This window comes from Euwallacea fornicatus, chromosome 31 (genome assembly GCF_040115645.1).
Source record: "Euwallacea fornicatus isolate EFF26 chromosome 31, ASM4011564v1, whole genome shotgun sequence".
Lineage (NCBI taxonomy): Eukaryota > Metazoa > Arthropoda > Insecta > Coleoptera > Curculionidae > Euwallacea > Euwallacea fornicatus.
The window spans coordinates 1,696,840-1,716,233 of NC_089571.1; the positions used below are offsets into that span (position 1 = coordinate 1,696,840).

At 41.7% G+C, this 19,394-nt stretch overlaps 1 protein-coding gene across 4 annotated transcripts in view; it reads left to right on the plus strand.

The window, feature by feature from the left end:
- The window catches only part of LOC136348067 (pikachurin-like), a 207,456-nt gene that overhangs the window by 76,494 nt on the left and 111,568 nt on the right, over positions 1-19,394 (plus strand). For all 4 annotated transcript variants that reach the window (XM_066298616.1, XM_066298615.1, XM_066298614.1 and 1 more), the window contains 2 exons: positions 11,182-11,352; positions 15,484-15,693. In XM_066298616.1, the coding sequence (XP_066154713.1) occupies positions 11,182-11,352; positions 15,484-15,693 (381 nt within the window). The remainder of the gene's footprint in view (positions 1-11,181; positions 11,353-15,483; positions 15,694-19,394) is intronic.

A 19,394-nucleotide genomic window follows, 5' to 3' on the forward strand; every position in this document is an offset into this window, starting at 1 on the left:
CGAAATTTATTATAATTCCCGCACTTCCCATGGACATATTAAATAAATAATTGATTTCATAATACATACGTACGTCAAAGTTAATTAAATAATTAAAGTAGCAGTATTCAACACCAACTAGCACTAATTGGCACGTTCGTTGTGTAATTGTTGATCTTTTTTAGGATATTATTAGAACATGCGCACTTCACGCCCGTTCGAAAATGTCGAGACAGACCTCGAATGGGCGGGACGTCAGTCTGACTTGAGCAGCTGATCGTTCTTCTTCAACGCTTTGCCGACGATGCCAAACTAAAGCTTCGAATTAGGTTTACCAGGTATACCGGTATGAAGTGAGCGTCAGGATATAAATGTCTCTATATAGGGCGTTTGTTGCAAACAAACCTTTTTTCTTTTGTTTGCTTGGTCGGTATGCAAACTGACAAACATATCTAGTGCAAATCAAGTCATTGAACAAATAACAATACTTTATTTCATTGTGCCAAAAATGCCGAATTTGGTACCACAAAATGATGATTTGCGGAAAGCACCAATTTTTTGCTTCCATTTGAAGAAAGGTGCTGCAGAGTCGCATCGAATGCTTGTCGAGGCATGTGGTGATTATGCTTCATCAGAAGCAACATGCGAAAGATCGCTTCAACGGTCCAGAAATAATCATTTTGATGGGCAAAATGGAGAGCGTGGCAGACCACCAAAAAAGTTCGAAGACGCCGAACTGCAATCGATATTGGATGAAGATGACACTTTGAGTCAAAAGCGAATGGCAGAAATGTCAACTGTTGCACAATGAACAATTTCTGATCGTTTAAAAGCTACGGGAAAGATCCGAAAGTGTGGAAAATGGGTACCGCACGAACTGAATGAAAGACAGATGGAGAACCGAAAAGACACCTGTGAAATTTTGCTTCAAAGGCACGAAAGAAAATCAGTTTTCCATCGAATTGCTACTGGAGATGAAAAATGGATTCCATTTTTGAAAATCCTAAACGGAAAAAAATACGGGTTGATTCGGGACAACCATCACCATCTACTGCAAAACCTGATCGATTCGGCAAAAAGGCAATGCTGTGTGTTTGGTGGGATCAGAAAGGTGTGGCACACAAAGCAACACCGGTTCAGGATACCATCAAAACGCTTGGCTGGGAGTTGCTACCCCATCCGCCGTATTCACCAGACTTGGCTCCTTCGGACTACCATTTGTTTTCATCGATGGGACACGCAGTGGTTGAGCGGCACTTCGATTCTTACGAAGTAGTACAAAATTGGATGTCTAATTGGTTTGATGCCAAAGAGGCACATTTCTATTGGCGCGGTATCCATAAATTGCCAGAACGGTGGTCGAAATGTGTAGAAAGCAACGGTCAATATTTTGAATAATTTTTTTTTCTTTCCTTGTTAAAATTGGTGTTTTATTTTCACAAAATAGTGCTCATTTCATACCATTATATTACCGGTAGACCTGGTATTCCTTGCTTGTCGTTCCCAAAGATATTTCAATTTGACCCCTCTCCTAAATGCCCGACTTGCATATAGCGACCAAAAATGACGAATGTGAATTTCCTTCATTATTGTGCCATTTCTCCTCGTGAAATTTGTGTTTGTACGCATGTCCAGGGTGACTCAGTAACTCTGTTACAAGGCCACATCTCCGCAGTGGTTAGAGATACTCGAAGATGCTTTGGGGACAAGTTTCGTGGCTTGATGAAATGCTCGTTATATGGCGGGACTGTTTTTCCTATTATACATCAATCTTAAGTCAATATCAATTTCCTCATTTCAAATGAAACGCCCTGTATATCCTTCAATTTTGAATTCCACCCTTGAAGTGACCGGACCATACATTTAAATGCCCATATGCGATTTTTGACTGCGTAGAGATTGTTTTTCATGAGTTTATTCTCTGTTGTTGCACACCTCATTAAAACATAATTGCTGCAAAATGTCACAACTTCGACCATTACATAGTGATCTCACATGGTAGATTCAGTTTGCGGGAAAAATGTTCATAAATATTGTACAGGGTGTTCAGAAAGCAAATGTCAAATTTGAATTATTTAGGTGCGGCAATGGAAAGTTTATAGCAATAAATTTTCAAAAGTATTTCCATACGCTTCCAGACATTTTGTTTACTCTATTGTGAGAGAGCGTTGAGCGTGTGTATTTGAGGTGTAACGACAGCACAAGCTTATCGGATTGTTTATTTCACGTCGTCTTGTGTTGTAGATTTCCTCGAATAGACCGTTTCTCTAATAAATCCCCGTAAAGAAAAACGAGGGGAGTAATGTCAGGTAAACATGGTGACCAGGGAGTCAAACTTTCCCTTCGCATCCATCTGTTGGGATATAAAATGTCTGACGCATTACAAGAAGAACGGGCGGAGGATGGCGGTGCACCATTTGCACCAACGTAATCTGACGTAATGCCAGAGCAGCACCTTCCAACAATATTGGAAGGGCGTTAATTACGAAACGTTACATAAGGATTCGGAAATAAGAAAAATTAAAAATACCGTTAAATGCTCATCTGTTACTTCTCATCCGTTAATAGATTTTTGACAGAAATTTATTAGTTGGGCTGTTTTTTGTCAGACCTGTAAGGGCGCGTTTTCTCTACCGTTAGATAGTTTCAAGATCTGCGATTGATTCATTCGGTCAGCCTTGCAGCTATGCTAAACACGCAAGCGTCTAACCCATGTGTTTCAGAGCAACGATCACCAGATTGCGGTACCAATAATTAGCCCCTCCCGCCCTTCTTCTGACCTGGAACCTGCCGAAATTCACACGGGAAGAACCGGACTTCTTAACAGACGTGCGCAACCGCGACTGATCAACATAACACCTCACCACCCTTTAACAATTTTTTTGAAATACGCCACCTCATAGTGATTAAATATGATTTTTTTTTAGATCCAGTAATTTAATGCCTAATGATTAGTAAATAATGTTTTAACGGACATTGTTATTAATTGAACAATTAATATCAGTTCGTTTTGTAAAATTGAACAATCCGAACAAAGCCATATACCTTTTAAAGCATTTTTCTCGTATTTTCGGTAAATTGACAAAATTTCGTATCTTCTTTAGAACGTACCATTTTTCGTAGAAAATATTGATTATAAACGCAATAAACTACTGAATTTAATTTTAAGACAATCCATAGCAACGGCGGAACGAAGACTACCACGGCTGCCATGTTGTTTTCAAAGTCAACGAAGATATATTTATAGAGCTCCGCCATCGTACTACGTTACGCGGGAGTAAATTTTTGTAAATATTTAAAGAATTATAAGATTCCAGGTGTGACGTATACATGCATCGGTGAGTTCCTGACGAGACACAGAACTTAAATGTGTAAAAAAAACTAACGCTTAATTGCTCGGGAAATGCAATGTTGGGTTGGGCCTCTTTTATTAAACGTCCTGTATAAAACTGCTGACTGTCCTGAAAAATTACACGAACTTTCAAGCACTCTGTATTTATTTTTTTTTTACTTCAAAATATTAAAAATATTAGAGATGAAGGGGGGAGGGGTATTTTTTGGTTGGACACCCTGTACATGTCGCTATTAAGCGTTGCATCAAAAAGACGTAATCCGACCAGATAATCGCGGACTACACCATACAACATTTAAAGACCAACGATGCTGGAATCGGACAGGCTGCATCCATCTAGTATTTAGTGTTTTCTGCACACTAGTGTGCCGATTGCAGCTTCGTCTGAAAATAGGACTTTTGATAGAAACGTACCATCCTGAGCTAATTTTCCTTGAATTTAGCAACCAAAATTCGCCCCCTTCAAGCAGTCGTTTTCACTCAGTTCTTGGTTTGAAGTAACATGTCACGGACACATTTGATTTTCACATGAGATTCTTGATATCACGGCTCAACTTAAATCATTTTCTCTACTTAATTGTCTAGAAGATGGGTGAGACTTTACAGCAACCGCCGCCAGAATAATGATGATGTTATTCACATTTGTTACAGAACACCTCCTTTTCTAGCTTGCAAAGCTAACAAAGATGTTTGGAATTAACATTACTCAACATTAAAACTTGCAAATTTGATTAAGTACGTTGAATCGTTCCGTAAACATATTACCGCATAGCATTAGGAGAGTGTACGCGAAATTACGGGCACGTTTCTGAGCTCTACACAGCTAAAAATGTCACGTGGTATTTCGACGTGAGATGTAGGAATAGGGCGACCTAATGATTATTTAATTACTTCAATTTGTAGAATCTTAAAATACAAAAATATACCGGGCGTTTCATTTGACATAAGGAACTTGAGGATGACTTCCGGACAGCAGGAAGTAGTAAAAACAGTAAAGTTGTCCTGTCTGAGTCCGGCCCGAAGTGCTAAAATATTATCTGGAACGTTTGGATCAGGTGTTGCAGGTTGTGTGCGGACGAATCTTTAACCAGCGATGGACTGGATAATGTAAAGGACCACCCTGAGTTCGCGGTGTCTGGTACACCGTTTTCCTACACAAAAGGAACCAACAACCTCTCACTCACTCCAACTCACTCTAACGCGCGTGAAGAAACTTCTCCCTATTTACAAAATCTTAAACGCTGAAGCTAATATCTAACGCACAAGGGCGTAATAGAGCTAGAAGGCAACGCGGCCACAGCTTTACTATAACCATCCTCATAGCGTGACTAACATTGATAGCATAATTGAGATTTTGTTGGAGGGTTGTAGTTATCGAAATCGGGACGTGTCTTAGCTTCGGTTTTTACAAAAGGACGGGGTGAATATTTATTACACAGGGTCCTCTTCATTAGGAACACCTGGGCGCCAACATCTGGTGATATTAGGTAGGACGTCTAGAGGAACGATTACGTTCATAGGCTTGGCACCCAGGTTCCTTACAGGCTGATCCCAGATTCAAATCTAAACTCATGTGTAACGAGTTAATTAGGATAACTACTAGGTGCGCAACTAAGTTTCCGGGTTTTTTCCATCAATGGAAAATGGAGAATTTTAAGGGGAACGCAAAAAATGGCGTATTCAAAGTATTGTCCCTCTCTGTCCACACATTTTCGCCATATCTCTGGCAACGCATCAATACGTCGGCGATGAAATGGCGCCTCTTTGGACCGAAACCATTCGTCCAACCGATTTTGCACCTCCTCGGAATCGCCCAAGTTTAGCCCCCCTGCCAAGCCATCGGAACAAGTGAAAATCGGAGGGGGCCAGGTCTGGAGAATATGGCGGGCGCAGATCCCATTTCAGCGTTTTGATGGTGTCCCGGACGATGGAAGCGCGATAGCACGGAGGGTTCGTTCACTCGTTCGTGTCTCGTGTCCCATTCTGGCCGTTTTTCGAGCAATGAACTATTCAGATTGATTCGTTGCTGTCGGTAGCGATGTCCATTGACAGTTCCTCCCGGTTTCAGCAGCTGACGGCACACGATTCCTTTTTGATCCCACCAAATGCAGAACCTTCTTTCTCAAGCGATTTGGACGTGCCGTCGATGTCGGAGCTTCGCCAGGTGGAAGCCACGATTTTTTGAGTTCTTAAAGTATATCCACTATCCATGTCCAGTGACAATCCGCTGCAGGAAGCTCTTGCTGTTATGCCCTAAAAGCAAAATTTCGGAAGTGGTTCTCCGATTTTCCATCTGTCTCTCAGTGAACCAGTGCGGCACTCATTTTCCCTTTTTTTTTAACTGTTCCCATGGCATGCAAACGTTCGGAAATACCTTGACCAATCATGTCGAATGACTCTGCAAGTTGATCCCGTGTTTGCCTCCTTATACGATAACGCTTGCATATCGGCGTCTTCAAATGGTGTTGGTCTTCCGGAGCGTTTCTCGTCCTCGACGTCGAAGTCGCCCCTTCTGAAGCACTTAAACCGGCCTTCACAACCAGTTTTCGATGGTGCATGGTGGTCGCAGACCTCCTCAAGCAAATGACGTGCTGCAGCTGCATTTTTTTCCAAGTTGAAGGAGAAAAGCGAAACCTCCCCCGCAAATGTTGTTTATTCGGCACGAAACTCGACGTTTTCGTTAGGAAAAATGACTTCGCGTTGCGATAAACGTTGACACTCCAGCTGGTTACTGATGTCAACTGTCTTAAGCTACAAACAAAACGCAGTTTCCTCCGCCGTTACGTCGACGACACGCGTCGTTAGCGCCATCCATGCGTGAAACCCGGAACTTAGTTGCGCACCTAGTAGATTGAATTGCTCAACGGCAAGTTAATCCGCTGCGCGAGTTTTAACAGAAGTCGCGCGTTTGACCAAACCGAAGAGTCCATCTCCAAAGCATTTTCGAGTACATCTGACCATAACGGGGCTATCGCCTTTTAACGAAGCTACTGAGACACCCTGTACGAAGCTACATCTACGCTGTTATCCGCCGTTCTCCTACATTTAAAATCGACTCAACTTCGGTAATTTCTGTACTTGCTCAATGGAACAAATTTCCAAGTTGTTTCGTTTCAAATCATATAACAATTACAACTCCCTCATTAAATTATCCGTAGCTTGCAGCACGTTTGATCGAAGTCTTCGGTCTTTAGCTCGTCTCGATATCATATATTTAGTGGAAGCTGGTGGAGCTCACATAAGGCGTTAGAATTTCATTATTTAAATCTTCGCCAACGCTTTCGTATTTATCGACGAACATTCCAAGCCAAGAAATCAATTCGGGAAAGTCATTTTGACAAACGTTACGACGAAGCTTTTCTATGCCAATTTCAAGACTTTCCACGGAAAACAGACCATTTACTAATTATTTACGATGAAATCGGCCTGATCGCAAAGAAACTCACTGCCGCGAGGGTCCTTTACGTCGAAATAAATGAGAGAACTGACCGGTCCGTTCGATGCATACGTAACCTGGTCCGGCAAGGTTTAAAGTATAATTTTAATTTATTTACGAGCGTTTTAAAGGCGCAACAGTCCAAATTTACAGGACAGAAGGGAGAACTAAAATGTTTATTGATGGCACACTCGTGCGCTTTTTCATTAACGGGAATTGTAGATATTAGCTTGAACCAGCCCCATCTGTTTTGTATGTTGATGTAAACAACCTTTATGGAACCGCTATAACTTCTATTATGCGTCAAGGAGACAGGCAGAAATGATCGAGAGCTTTGTTTTCTCCATTTTTTATTTTGCTACGAACAACTTTGTGTATGAGTACACGACCTCGAAACAAGGCTGATCCATAACAGTTTTTTTTCCGCGCAGGAAGCCATTTCCAAGGGCAGATAACGGTTCACTGCTAATTTATTTCGAATTAGTCGCACGCAGCATTTTTCACGTCAGAATGCTTGTGCGCAAGTCCGGAAGTGGAGCCGCAACCCAAATTCCGGTACCTGATGTGAATTTGAGTTGTTCGTTATGCAGCTGCTGTAGCCGAAGGGTAACGGAACGGAGCCGCTGGATTTCACCTGAGCAATTTACAACGTATTTTCTGGCATCTTGAGGTACACAAAAGGGGCGAATAGGAAAAAACAGAAGATCTTTTTTGCTCATTTAAAGGTTAAAAACAACGAATGGGCGCTCTGTCCAAATAAAACCATAAAAATATCAATTTATTGACATTGCTCCTTCTAAGCTTGCGCGTTTCGTATGCAATCATACAAGGTGATTCATGAATAGCGATCAAAAGTTCGCTTTCATTTTTCGGCTTTGGACGGAGGAGGGATCCTTCATACAAAAATTCTTACGTCTTGCTAAATAGACACAACCGCAAGGTCTAGAGATGTTCCCATTGCTGGCTTAATTTTTTTTAACGGATTCGAGGGAGTTACACGGGCATCCGGACTATCCAACAACGGACTAAAATGCCAACCTCGGCATTAATTCTGTATTAAATGCTAATGTCGATAGCCGTTTAGTCAGTCAGTTGGTGTCAGTTAGCTAGTTAGCCGATGAGTCAGTAAATCGTTATTCTTTAGGTTTAGAGATATCGAAGTTTACTATTCCTTGAATAAACTTTTTTTTTCCTAGTTTTTAAATTTGTATTTTTGTTTTAAAACGTATATTCTGGCGCAGAAGAAGTAATATTCTGCATAAATAGAGTAATTTTTTACTTTGTTTATAAATATTCGCATTTCAGACCGTTGTTACGCAACTTGAACACTTCTTCGTTTATCTCTACTTCTGTAACCAAAAATTAGAATCTCGGTCGTCGATAATTTATCATACAGAGTGTCAGTTTAAAAACTTCCCTCCCCTATTACCTCGAAACGAGATGGATTTTTCAAAAATCGCCGGAACCCGTTGAGTTTGCTATCGAGGAGGAACAACTTTTGTATAGGATTCATTGCGCCTCTTTCAACCCTCTACCCCTCGGAGCTGCTCTCTCAAATAACTAAAATTGCTAAAGAGGGTTAAGTGATATATCGTTTTAAGGAGCTTTTCATTTTCTACATTTTGATGCCTAATTCGTTACATTTCAGCGCTGCATTGTCCATTTAGGCGTTTTTTCATCAATCTAAATTCAATTTTCTTATTTGTATTTTGATAGCGTTGAAAGTTAGACTTTTTTTTTAAATTTAAACCTGTCTGACAATTAGGAAATTGTTGCAATACACTTTTGCATGGCCGTTCTAAATAGTAAAATAACAAATTTTTCTTATTACTGGTCTTTAAAAACACATTCAAAATTAGAATGCCTATTTTCAACATTTTTAGTTTGTTATATGTGTGAAGTGTTCTTCACTGTTTTTCATACATTAATAAACCCTATATTGAAATTCTCCCCTTACATTCTCAAATATCGCTCCTCTAACAATCCCGCTTGCCTCTGTGGCTCCTTTTTCAAACTCCCCCCCCCCCATAAAGTGTAATCACACGACGTTAAGTCTGGCTATCGCGCAGCCCATTCTAGTGGTCTCTTTTGACCAATCCATTTGTAGGTAAAACTATTACTCAACCGTTCTCGCACTAGGCGAATGCAATACGGTGGAGCTTCATTTTTCTGGAAACGAATTTGGTCTTCTTGCTAGACGTTACCAACAACTTGATCTTCCAAGTGGGTAGTTATTAAAGGATCTATTACGTAATTTTAAGTACGACTCTACCAGTTAAGTTTTCTTCAATTCAACGAAGGTCTTACAAGGGTGTTTCTGATAGATAATTAATACAAAGATGATTTTTTTTCTGGTCACTGTGTAGTAGCCCTTCTGAAAACGTGGAAATCTTCTTCACTCCAATATCGGCAGCTCTATTTATTGACCCGACCATTAAGGAACAAGGTGCATTCCTCGTTTGTTAAAAACAAATTAACTATTGCAAAACACGATTCTCCTATCAAAATCGTCGTTGTGAAGTTCCTGTAGAATTTGCATTTTGTAGGGATGAAATTTGTTGTTGCTTTTCGTACAGTTCCGTGTGATATTTCGGTTTGACTTGCGACCATGCGCAGTGAATTGCCGGATAATGGAACGAAGGCGGAAAATAACGGAGGACTCTCCATTATCTTTTCTAATTGAGGGGGTTTTGTTAAATGGGACATTCACGAATAAAGGGGAAACATTAAGTGTTATTCAATCGTGATTCGGATCAAAATCTACGTTTTTCAGTTCTTCCAAGATGTTGCCGTAATCTTCGACATTGGAATCTGCGCTTTCTAGCAGTAGATTTCGGATGTCTCGCAAAAATTCACGCGGCGAACATGTCGGTTAAAAAAAATCACCTCAAAAAATCCATGATTCTTTCTCCATCCAGAAGACGAACTTCAGAGCATTTCACACATTTTCAATATTCGCCTCTCGCACATTTCAGTTTGCCCTTTATTTTCAATTGCCCGTTCTTTGTCTCCCAAGGTTCGAAATCGGTTGCGGCTGTGTCACCGAAACGTTAACAAGGACGTGAATCTTGGACCTCAGTGAAGGGTTGACAGTGTTCTCGTTTAATTTTAACTGAGGAGGGTGCGCAATTCCAACCATCCAAAAGCTCCTTTGCGTGAATGGACTGTTACCCCCTCCTCCTCCTCCTCCTTCTCCTCCTCATCATCATCATCATCATCATCATCATCATCATTCTCCTCCTCCCCCACCCCGACATCCCCTCCTCTCCCCTCCCATACACTCCCCTATCCACCCCATCATCCTCCCCCTCCACGTCCCTATCCCCTCCCCTCCCATTCCCCTTCTATTCCTCTTCGCCCTCCCATTCTCTCCCCCCCCCTTCCCTCATATCCCCCCCCTCGCCGCTGAAAAAAATCCGTTTCCAAAAGTCTCGAACGTACTTAAATGACATCGCGCGCATTACGACTTTGTACACAATGGAGGTGGCGTTTCGCCCTTCTTTGAGCTCTTAGATGGAAAATCAAAAATTTATCTGATTTTTATGGAGTGAGTCTAACGACGAGACTCGCGGACCTAATTAAACCGATTTCCCTTCGTGTTGCTCCTTCGAGACGGGAACGCAGCCAGCGCCGCCCCATCGTCGAGGGCTCGCTGTAGTTGCATCGGATTTTGCTCGGGAAAAAAAAAAAGTCGTGGGGTAATGAAGCCGAACGGGCTGCAAAAGCGATGATTCAACCCTCACGGAGCCGTGCAGACAAAACTGCTTCTCGCGCGAGAAACGACGCAATTTGTTCCATTACCACCGCAATTGCCGATCCCGAAACGTCCTTATTATATTATTCACGCTTTACAACTTGGCTCCTTGAATGGTGAATATTCCGCTCGTGGCAAAAACTCGCCTCCGCGAAAGAGATTCTTCAGAGGGAGACGCTCGTCGCGAAGGAGGCGACCTCCATCTCGTCTGAGTGACCTCGAGGAAAACGCTCTCGCGGACCAATTCTGATAGGAATTAACGGTGCCCCCCGTCCCTGTCGGGAATTAAGCGATATTTGCATGGGTTCGGAGGAGTTTCGAACCGATAAAGAAAAGTGGAAATTTTGCAGTATTTACCGACGAAATCCGCACATTCATACCTTTCGAGCTCTCTTGCAAATCAATAGCCCTGAAGTTTATTTAGATTTAAAAGCAACTTTGAATAAAGCGAAAAACCGCGGTCGAAAATGTTTTCATCGGCAAGTAGATAGATGGCTTAATAGAGTTTGATTAAATTCGGTTGCAATTTAAACTAGAGCCCAGCTCTCCGTGAAAACGAGTCCACTGATATTTAATTACAAGTAGTGCATTACTGTGTCCAGCCAGCTATAAACGCTGTGAATAGATACGGCCCGGCTGATTTGCCTTTTCAATTTGCAGAACTCAACTCTTCAGCGTCAACGCAGTCGGTGGAGGAACTGAAACTGGATCTGATATATGAAAAAGACGTGGAATTAGATGCAGTGGAAATATCCTTTCCCAACGCGAGTGCTGATTCCAACGAAATCCCTCAAAGCTACTCGAACTTCACAGCGTCAGCTGCAGCTTCAGGTAGGTTGAATAATTTAGCTCTTTCGATTGCTGACGAGGAATATATGGACACCGGTCATTTGACATTCACAAAGCTGTATGCCCGTTTACGTGCCACGTTGACGGGCCCGAAATCGATATTTCGATTGGACGTTTCGCTTTTCCATCGCTTCATTGCTGGGAAACTCGCATCTTTCTAATTCGCGGAAAATCCCCAGGATAAATAACGGGATTGTTTACATAGAATGAAGCAAGAGTTCGACGTAATCTAAGACCATAAAACCCACATTCGAATATGCGAAACCCGACGAGAAATTTCAATTCGAAAGAGATACATTAATCCGTTTCTATTCCATGTAGTTTTGTAAATTACTGCGAACCGAAAATTTGGGACCGTATTGATGTTCGGCGGAATTGTTCATTGAATATGGAAAGTTCGTGTTTTCCGTTTGATTGGCACGTTTGGAAGCTCCGATTTTGCCCAAAGAGCATATCGCAAATTCGGGCAGATTTCCACGTGTAAATATTTTATTAGTTCAATTATGGGACTTTAAAATGTTGTGTATGTGCGATATGCATTTAATTATCGTTATTGGGTGGAAAATTTTTCGAGGTGTCGAAAATTTCGCCGAAATCTGATTTCGAGGCCGCGTCAGTCCGTGCGAGTGGGAAACGCGATTTTAAAAGCGAATTTTCGAAATTATCCGCACATTTCGACCGGAAAAAAAGGTCAGGATCGGCTAGGCCGCGGGAGTTTCCCGTGCATCGCCGGCGCCGCCGCCCGCCGCGGGCTCGCTCCGGCTCTGTCAAAAAACGCCCGCGTCTCCTCGCACTTTTCTCCTGCAACTTCCACATTTCGCTGGAACCGAAATCGCAATTTAAACCCAGTTTATCAGCAATTACGTCATCCAATTGATTTCTTAGTTTGGAATGTTCGCCTACAAATACGGAAGCGTAGACGAAAATCCAAATAATGAAATTCCGACGCCTTATGTCAGTTCGAGAAGTTTCCGCTGATGTATACGATTTCCCGATGAAATAAATAAGATTGAGGACTTCGACCAAGTGAGCCGACATAATGAGAAAATTATAGTTGTTATTTGATTTGGGGGAGGGAAGTTGCGAGTTTGCTCCAATGGTCACGTGCGAGAGTTCCAGCCAAGTCGGCGGTGCGGCCACGGGCACGGAATTCCACCATGGACGTGTGCGGCTTCACGTATGCACGGGAGAAAAACCAATTTTCCTACGTAGAAGTGACATAACGTTAATGGAAAATCGCGGGCTGCGTTGCCTTAGACCCGGCGGGTCTGGCGGAAAAGCGATTCGATAAAGCCATTTGTAAAAGCCACCACCAAGAACTGTATTGAGAGATGCCTATTGATTAAGGTCCAGGTAATTGGCTCGTGTTGCAGTCCCGTTTATCCCGATCCAGGCTGGAATTTTTGAGGTGGAATTTTCTATTCCAAATTAAAGGCATAAGCAAAATACTTCCGCTTGAACAGGGTCAATAAATAAACACCGAATGTGCCACTTAACGCCATTCGAGGCCAAGTGCAGCTAATTTAATTATTTAAATTAACTTTGACGTACATAAAACCAAATGTTTACGCGGTCTGTGCATACGAAATGTTGGAATTAAATTTCAGCGGTTGCCAGTTTTGTTTATTTTTGAGAAATTTGGCCTTGTGATAAATTTTACGCCGCGAAAGATTACACTCGGTATATTCGGAAATTGTCAATATTAAATTCATCAGTCGCCATTGAGGACTATTTACGAGCGCTCCGAGGCCGCGTCAATATCGAGGAAATTATGAAAAATGAGCCTCGAGCCGAACAGGTTGTTAATGTAAGAGAAAATCGGACTTATTCGGACTTCCGCATTGCAAAACTTATGCAAAACGCTGCTAGAGAATTTGAAATTTGCAAATTAACAACCCTCGAAGATGATCACCTTTTCCATGACGTGCCCCTTTCCATTCTGAACCTTTCTATCACGTTCGTTAATATGAAAATCTCTTATGGGGCGGATGTGGGCTCTGTCCTACCACAAGAAAGTTTCGAATACATCAATTAGTTGATATATAAAATTGAAAAAAAATTACATACAGCGGCGGACAAAAGTTTTGAAACTTCTGTTTACAAAAGAATTCTGTTACGAAGAAAAGTAAAAATTAATGTTCGGTTCCGCATTTGCATTAATTACCGCTTGACATCTTCTGGGCATCGAATCTGCAAGCTTGGCACACTTCAGGAACGATTTTCCACTCGTCCATTATGGTACCAAGAAGTTCAGCCCCATTTCGAATATTTTTCAATCGAATACGGCGATTTAGCATTTCCCACGAGCGCTCAATAGGATTTAAATCTGGCGATTGTGATGGCCAGTCAATGAAATCCTTCTTCTTTTTTGATAATCAAGTTTTGACAAGCTTCGAAGTACGCTTGGGGTCATTGTCTTGTTGGAATCTCCAACGAAGAGGCATTTCATATTCCGCAAAAGGCAACATTTGATTCTCCAAGATGTCCCGGTATTGGAGTTCGTCCATTCTTCCCTTGACTTCAACAGTTGATCCAGTACCAGACCGACCAAAGCGCCCCCAGACCGTAACACTGCTACCTCCATGTTTCACGGCCGGTACTTGGTACTTTGCGTCGTGTTTTTTGCCTTTTGGTCGTCTTACGTAGTGTCTCCCATCTGATCCAAATTGGCTTTCGTCAGTCCAAAGGACAGTGCGCCATTTTTCACAAGTCCACTCCACGTGGTCCCGAGCGAAACGAAGACGAGCTTTGATATTCCTCTTTGATAGAAGGGGTTGCTACCGAGCAACCCTTCCGAATAAACCAACAGCACATGGTGGACGTCTTACCTGGACTTTTTCTGAGATTTTTTTAGTGATTTTACCAACTGCGGCGGAAGCTTTTCGTGGTCGTCCTGTGCTTTCCTATGTTACAGGACTTTTCCTACCACCACGATGAGCAGATATAATCTTTGAGGTGAGACTTGCAAATTTTGGTACTTTTTGAAATATGAACTTGTTTTCCACCACTTTCACGTAATTGGACAATTTCTTGTTGCAAATCCCGAGATATACACTTAGCCTTACCCACGTTTACAGTGGAATAATAGTTCGTTCGCAACTTGTGCAAAACTTTGCAACAACCGCAGATAAACAAAAAACGAGCAAAAAGTCGTTTTTGCCTGTTAAACAAATTAAGGAATTTATGTGAAATAAACAAATAAATCGAAGATTTCTGTTCGTCACAAACAAAAATTTTATGCATACGAGGGATCCCTGAAAAGACATACTCGAATGAACTAAAAAAATTAAAAAATGTCTCAATTTTTGTGCGCTACTGCATGCATTTCGAACTACTCTTGATTTCAGAAAATTGCAAAAACCTCAATTTTCAAAAAACCTGCGCGCGCAAGATCCTCCTCCACTATTTTTCAAAGGTCTTTTAGTTTTCTTTTCCGCTTTGAAATTCAAAGTTTAAAAAACCCATATGGGTCGAATTCGGCCTGCCGATCCTCGTAGCCAGTTTGTGAGTGTTGAATTTCCGCCCAACTGAAAGACCTCGGACTTTTATAATTTGAGTTCTTCCAAGGTTGGTTTCAAAAAAAGTCATTTTGAGAAGACTTTCTGAGAGCTTGTGTTCTCTGAGGCAGAAAAAGCGCCTTTTTAAGCGCCTCGGAGACTCTCTAAGGGCGAATTCAATCTCCTTAGACAATTGGAAAACAATCCGATAATTCCAAAAACTCACTTAAAGTATAACATTAGAAATACCTTTGAAAGGAAAGGAAAAAACTCAAATAACGTGGCTAAAACATTTTGAGAAATGTCCACCTGGACACATAATTCCAACAAAAATATTTTCTCTCTTGTGTACCTTGACGTAAGCAACTTTTATCGAGAGTTCTCCCTTTCGTCAAGAAGTTGATGTCGATACGCGAAATGCACGTTTTTCAGCAAAGTTCGTCAAAAAACTCACATAATGCAAACTTTTTTCGATTTGAGGTCGATTTTAGGGAAATTTTATGAACACATGACGTTTCGAATCCAGGAACTCATAAAGGGAGATCAGTTCGCCACGCCGCTTTTCCTCTAGAGTGCGACCGAGCCAATTCCTCTAATTTTTTTTTTTTTTTTACAGAAAACTTAAATTTCACGACCGTGGGCCCCAGATTGGAACAAAAGCTGACCTCGGCCAGTTCGTGTGTTTTAAAATCCACTTTACCCATCTCAACTGTCCGGCCCTGTACTTTGGATTGCGGCCCCGGGGGCGGCTGCCATGCCGAACGTGACGAGGAACCAGTCAAGTGCCTGTGCCCCCTGGGGAGGGGCGGGGAGAATTGCGAGAGGGGTAAGTTTGGGCCCTATTCTAAAATTACGTCTTGAAATAAGAACTTTGGGGGGAAAACTTTGATTCGGCGCGATTTCATTTGAATGTCTTTAGTTCTGAGACTACCTGAGAGGCGAAGTGTAAGTCGAAAGTGCGGAAACCGTTTGCGATGACCACTGCTGAAATGACCTTTGCGGGGCGGCCCCGAGCGGGGCGGATTCACGTATCATAGTGAAGTAACTCTAACAGTAATTATCCTCCGAACTTAACCTAATTCTCTTAATTAATTAGTCGAAAGGTCACTAGGTCACATTGGGTTATCCAGTTTGGAATTTCATATCGTTTTAAATGGATTTCTGGATGTCTTTAAAAAATGGCTTTGCCAATGCCCTAGCCCTTATTTTAACACGTGGGGTAATTATTTATGCAAAAAAAACTGACGGATTTAGTGGAAAAAGCTATTACAAGGTGTTCTTTGCGTGTTCAAATCGCTCAATGTTAAGCTGCTAGCGTGTCTACCTGAACATGAAAGTACATCAATATTTCACTATGATTAACAAGCTACTAGAGGATTCTAAAAGTTGAGCTTGGATATTTTATGGGTCATAATTTCCACGTTGCTGGGTGGAAGAATGGGGTTTCGCAGTTTTATTGGGCTCTGGAAATTGAGGGAGACCGCGAGCTACTTCCTGCAAGAAACCTGTTCTTGCCACGTTGTCGAAAGTTTCGACAATCATCAAGTTGTTTTTGCCAGTTTCAGTTTTGCAAGAAGTCCAGTACTCTTCTACAGTCTTTTATTAGTTTTAAAAGTTCCTCCTAGACGCTTTTCATTTGATGAAACTAGAGCTCTGATTGCTACAGCCCCATAAAGCGAATTGCGAACAAATATTTGCAACAAACGAAACGAGGGATACGTCGGAAGACTTACCTTGCAGAAGGAGAAAATTAAATATCCAGTGAGGCCGATGACTATTTTAAATTCTCACTGGAAATTTCCAGGGAACACTCCTTTTTCGGCTTCATGTCGAGGATTGTCGGTCGTCGTGAATTGGTGCGGTGGATTGGGTTCCTGGACCTGCAGATGCCTGACAGAATCGTAGCAGCACTGCTCTAGATCTGCAAATCTGACGGAACATCGATCCGTTCAAGCATTTCTTGCAGACGTCGTGCAGCCCCGTTTCATTCTTCTTCGCAATTTTAATTCTATTAAAATTCACTCACTGTATTTCTACTTTCGATTAAGTAGCCCTTAACCTCCCTTCTCTCGCATCGGAGGCTTTGTGTCTTCTTAGAAGGGACATTTCGAACTTTATGTATAGTCAGAGAACATAAGAACCCTTCACCGCACTCTTAAAGAAATGGGTCAAGATTACAAAGCTCTGTTTGAAGAATCGCCACTCCTAGTCCATATTATTTATAGGGCTCCGCAAACATACAGGTAATTTGTCTGTATTAGAGGAGAAGCGGCTAGTTGGACGATGGTGCAAAGGCATTCTAGCTTTGGTAATGGCTTTCAAAATGGAAACAGTCCATCGTCGGATTGTTTTCCCTTCAGGAGGAGATGATATGTTTCTCACATATCAAGGGTTACTGGTACATCGACGTGTTTCTTTAGGGTGGTGGCGGGGCACGAGGGCGGGAAATTGAGCTCATAAATGCACATTCCAAAAGTCACTATGTTTTGAGATATTTCACTTTTTTAATTCGGGATTTTGACGATTTCAGAGCGATTTTTCAAAAAACCCTTTTGGGATTTTTTACTTTCGCCACTCCATCTCTCGTCTAACGCCAGAATCTCCGTATGGAACGAAATATGTTCGGAAACGTTGGCATTAAGTGAAGATTTTGAGTCCGAACTTTTATAAAATCACCTTTGAGGATCAGCTGCCCCGACTTTTTTTTTTGGAATTTTCAAAAAAATTTAAAGGTAACATGCGCACAAATCCAGTAGCTATCCAAAGGGGGAATTACGTATTCAACCGGTCCTTTCCAGTCCCAAAAAAAAAGTCGAAATGCTTTTGATGAACAATTTAACTTAAATTTAAATAATAACTAAATCTTCACGCAATGCAAATATTTCCGGTCAAACTTAGCTACACGTGGAAGGTCACAATGTTAGGTAGATGACCAAGTAGCGAAAGTAAAAAACCCAAAAAAGATGTTTTGAAAAATCACTCTGCGAATATAACTCAAAATCTGATGAGTTCCGGAATATGCAATACTCCTCACCTGATGCCCTATCGTCTCCTCAAAGGACCACGTCGAGTTACCAGCAACTCGTAGGTATAAGTCTCGTTTACGGTCTTCTAGACACTTAGGTCTAGTTTCAGTGAATTATTTTGATCAAAATAGATCAGAAAGCGTCGATCTGTAAGTGGACATAGATATTGCAGCATCGGAGGAAATTAAACTCGGGGGCCCCACAGCACTGATTTGACCTTTTTAGGAACGAATTTCTGCTCTGATTGGTGATGTGAAATTGTTTTTGGATGCGATCCACTTCCGGCGGTGAAATTCGCTGGATTTCGTGAAATAGACGAATGCATTAACGTCAATCGCGTAAGTCGTTAACGCGAACCCAAAATCTGTGGGATTTCGGTTTCAATCGCTCCTCCATTTTCCCTCTAACACACCTGTGTTGATTCGTTAGTCAAATTTACCAAATATCTGATTGAAGAGGAGATAAGGAAATTCGATAAACTACGTTCGGTGGTGGTCTTCAGAAGTACTGAGAAACCATAACTTCAAGCTTCACAAACGCATTTCGAAAGAAACAGGGGCGCGCCTATGTGGAATTCAAAATCAGTAAAAATCCAAAAAATTCAATTCCATTTTTGAAGGCTTGTGACAGCTTTTCAGACATCGTCGATTTGCATGAAAACCGACACGTGAATGATAATTAATATCGTACATCAAACGTTGTAACAGTTTTCTGTTGTTTGGAAACATGTACGGGAGCCCACAGAAAACGAGTTTGTAATAATGCTAAAGTCGTGCCAAAAGGGAACAAAGCGGCAAAAATGCCAAGGAAAAGTAGCCGCTCATTAGAGTAGTTCATTGTCATTCAGTCGAAATTTAGCCGCTCTAACCATAGAGCTACCTGATCTCCCCACAAGGGAGAATCGATATGGTGCTGCGGGTAAAAAAGCAATGTAACTCTGTTTTTCTGGACATAAGCTCAATTTTTTTACTTGATTTGGAACATCCGTGAAATTTCTGGCGAATAATGCCGGGCTCCGGTTCATGGCGGCTGTTTACAAGATCAGGGGCGTACCTACGTGGAATTCACGCAGAGTCCTCGACGTATTAGAGAAAAAGCTGTCATTTCTCGCTGTAAATTTCGAAAATTTCGGAAAGCCCGCCGCAACGGGGGGTGAAAATACAATTTCCCAGTAAGTGAATTGAAGTAAAAATGGGCGAAAAGTAGAAATTACGGTAGTAATTCCTAAAAATTTCAAAGAGCTGTGAGAATCCTATGTAATCGGCACAAACGGCATTTGGAACTACAGGAGCGTCTAGTTTTGGGTAAAAACCATTAGAGAAACGTCGAATTGCATTGGAAACATTGGCGTACGTCATAAAACTGTGGTCCACTAATGACTTAGTACATACATGTTGAATCGTGCGTACACATACATACAGTGCTGTAGAAGGTGATATAATATTCTACAGGTGCACCCAACAAAAAAAGGGGTAACGGAGGCAACTTTGAATCGATAACT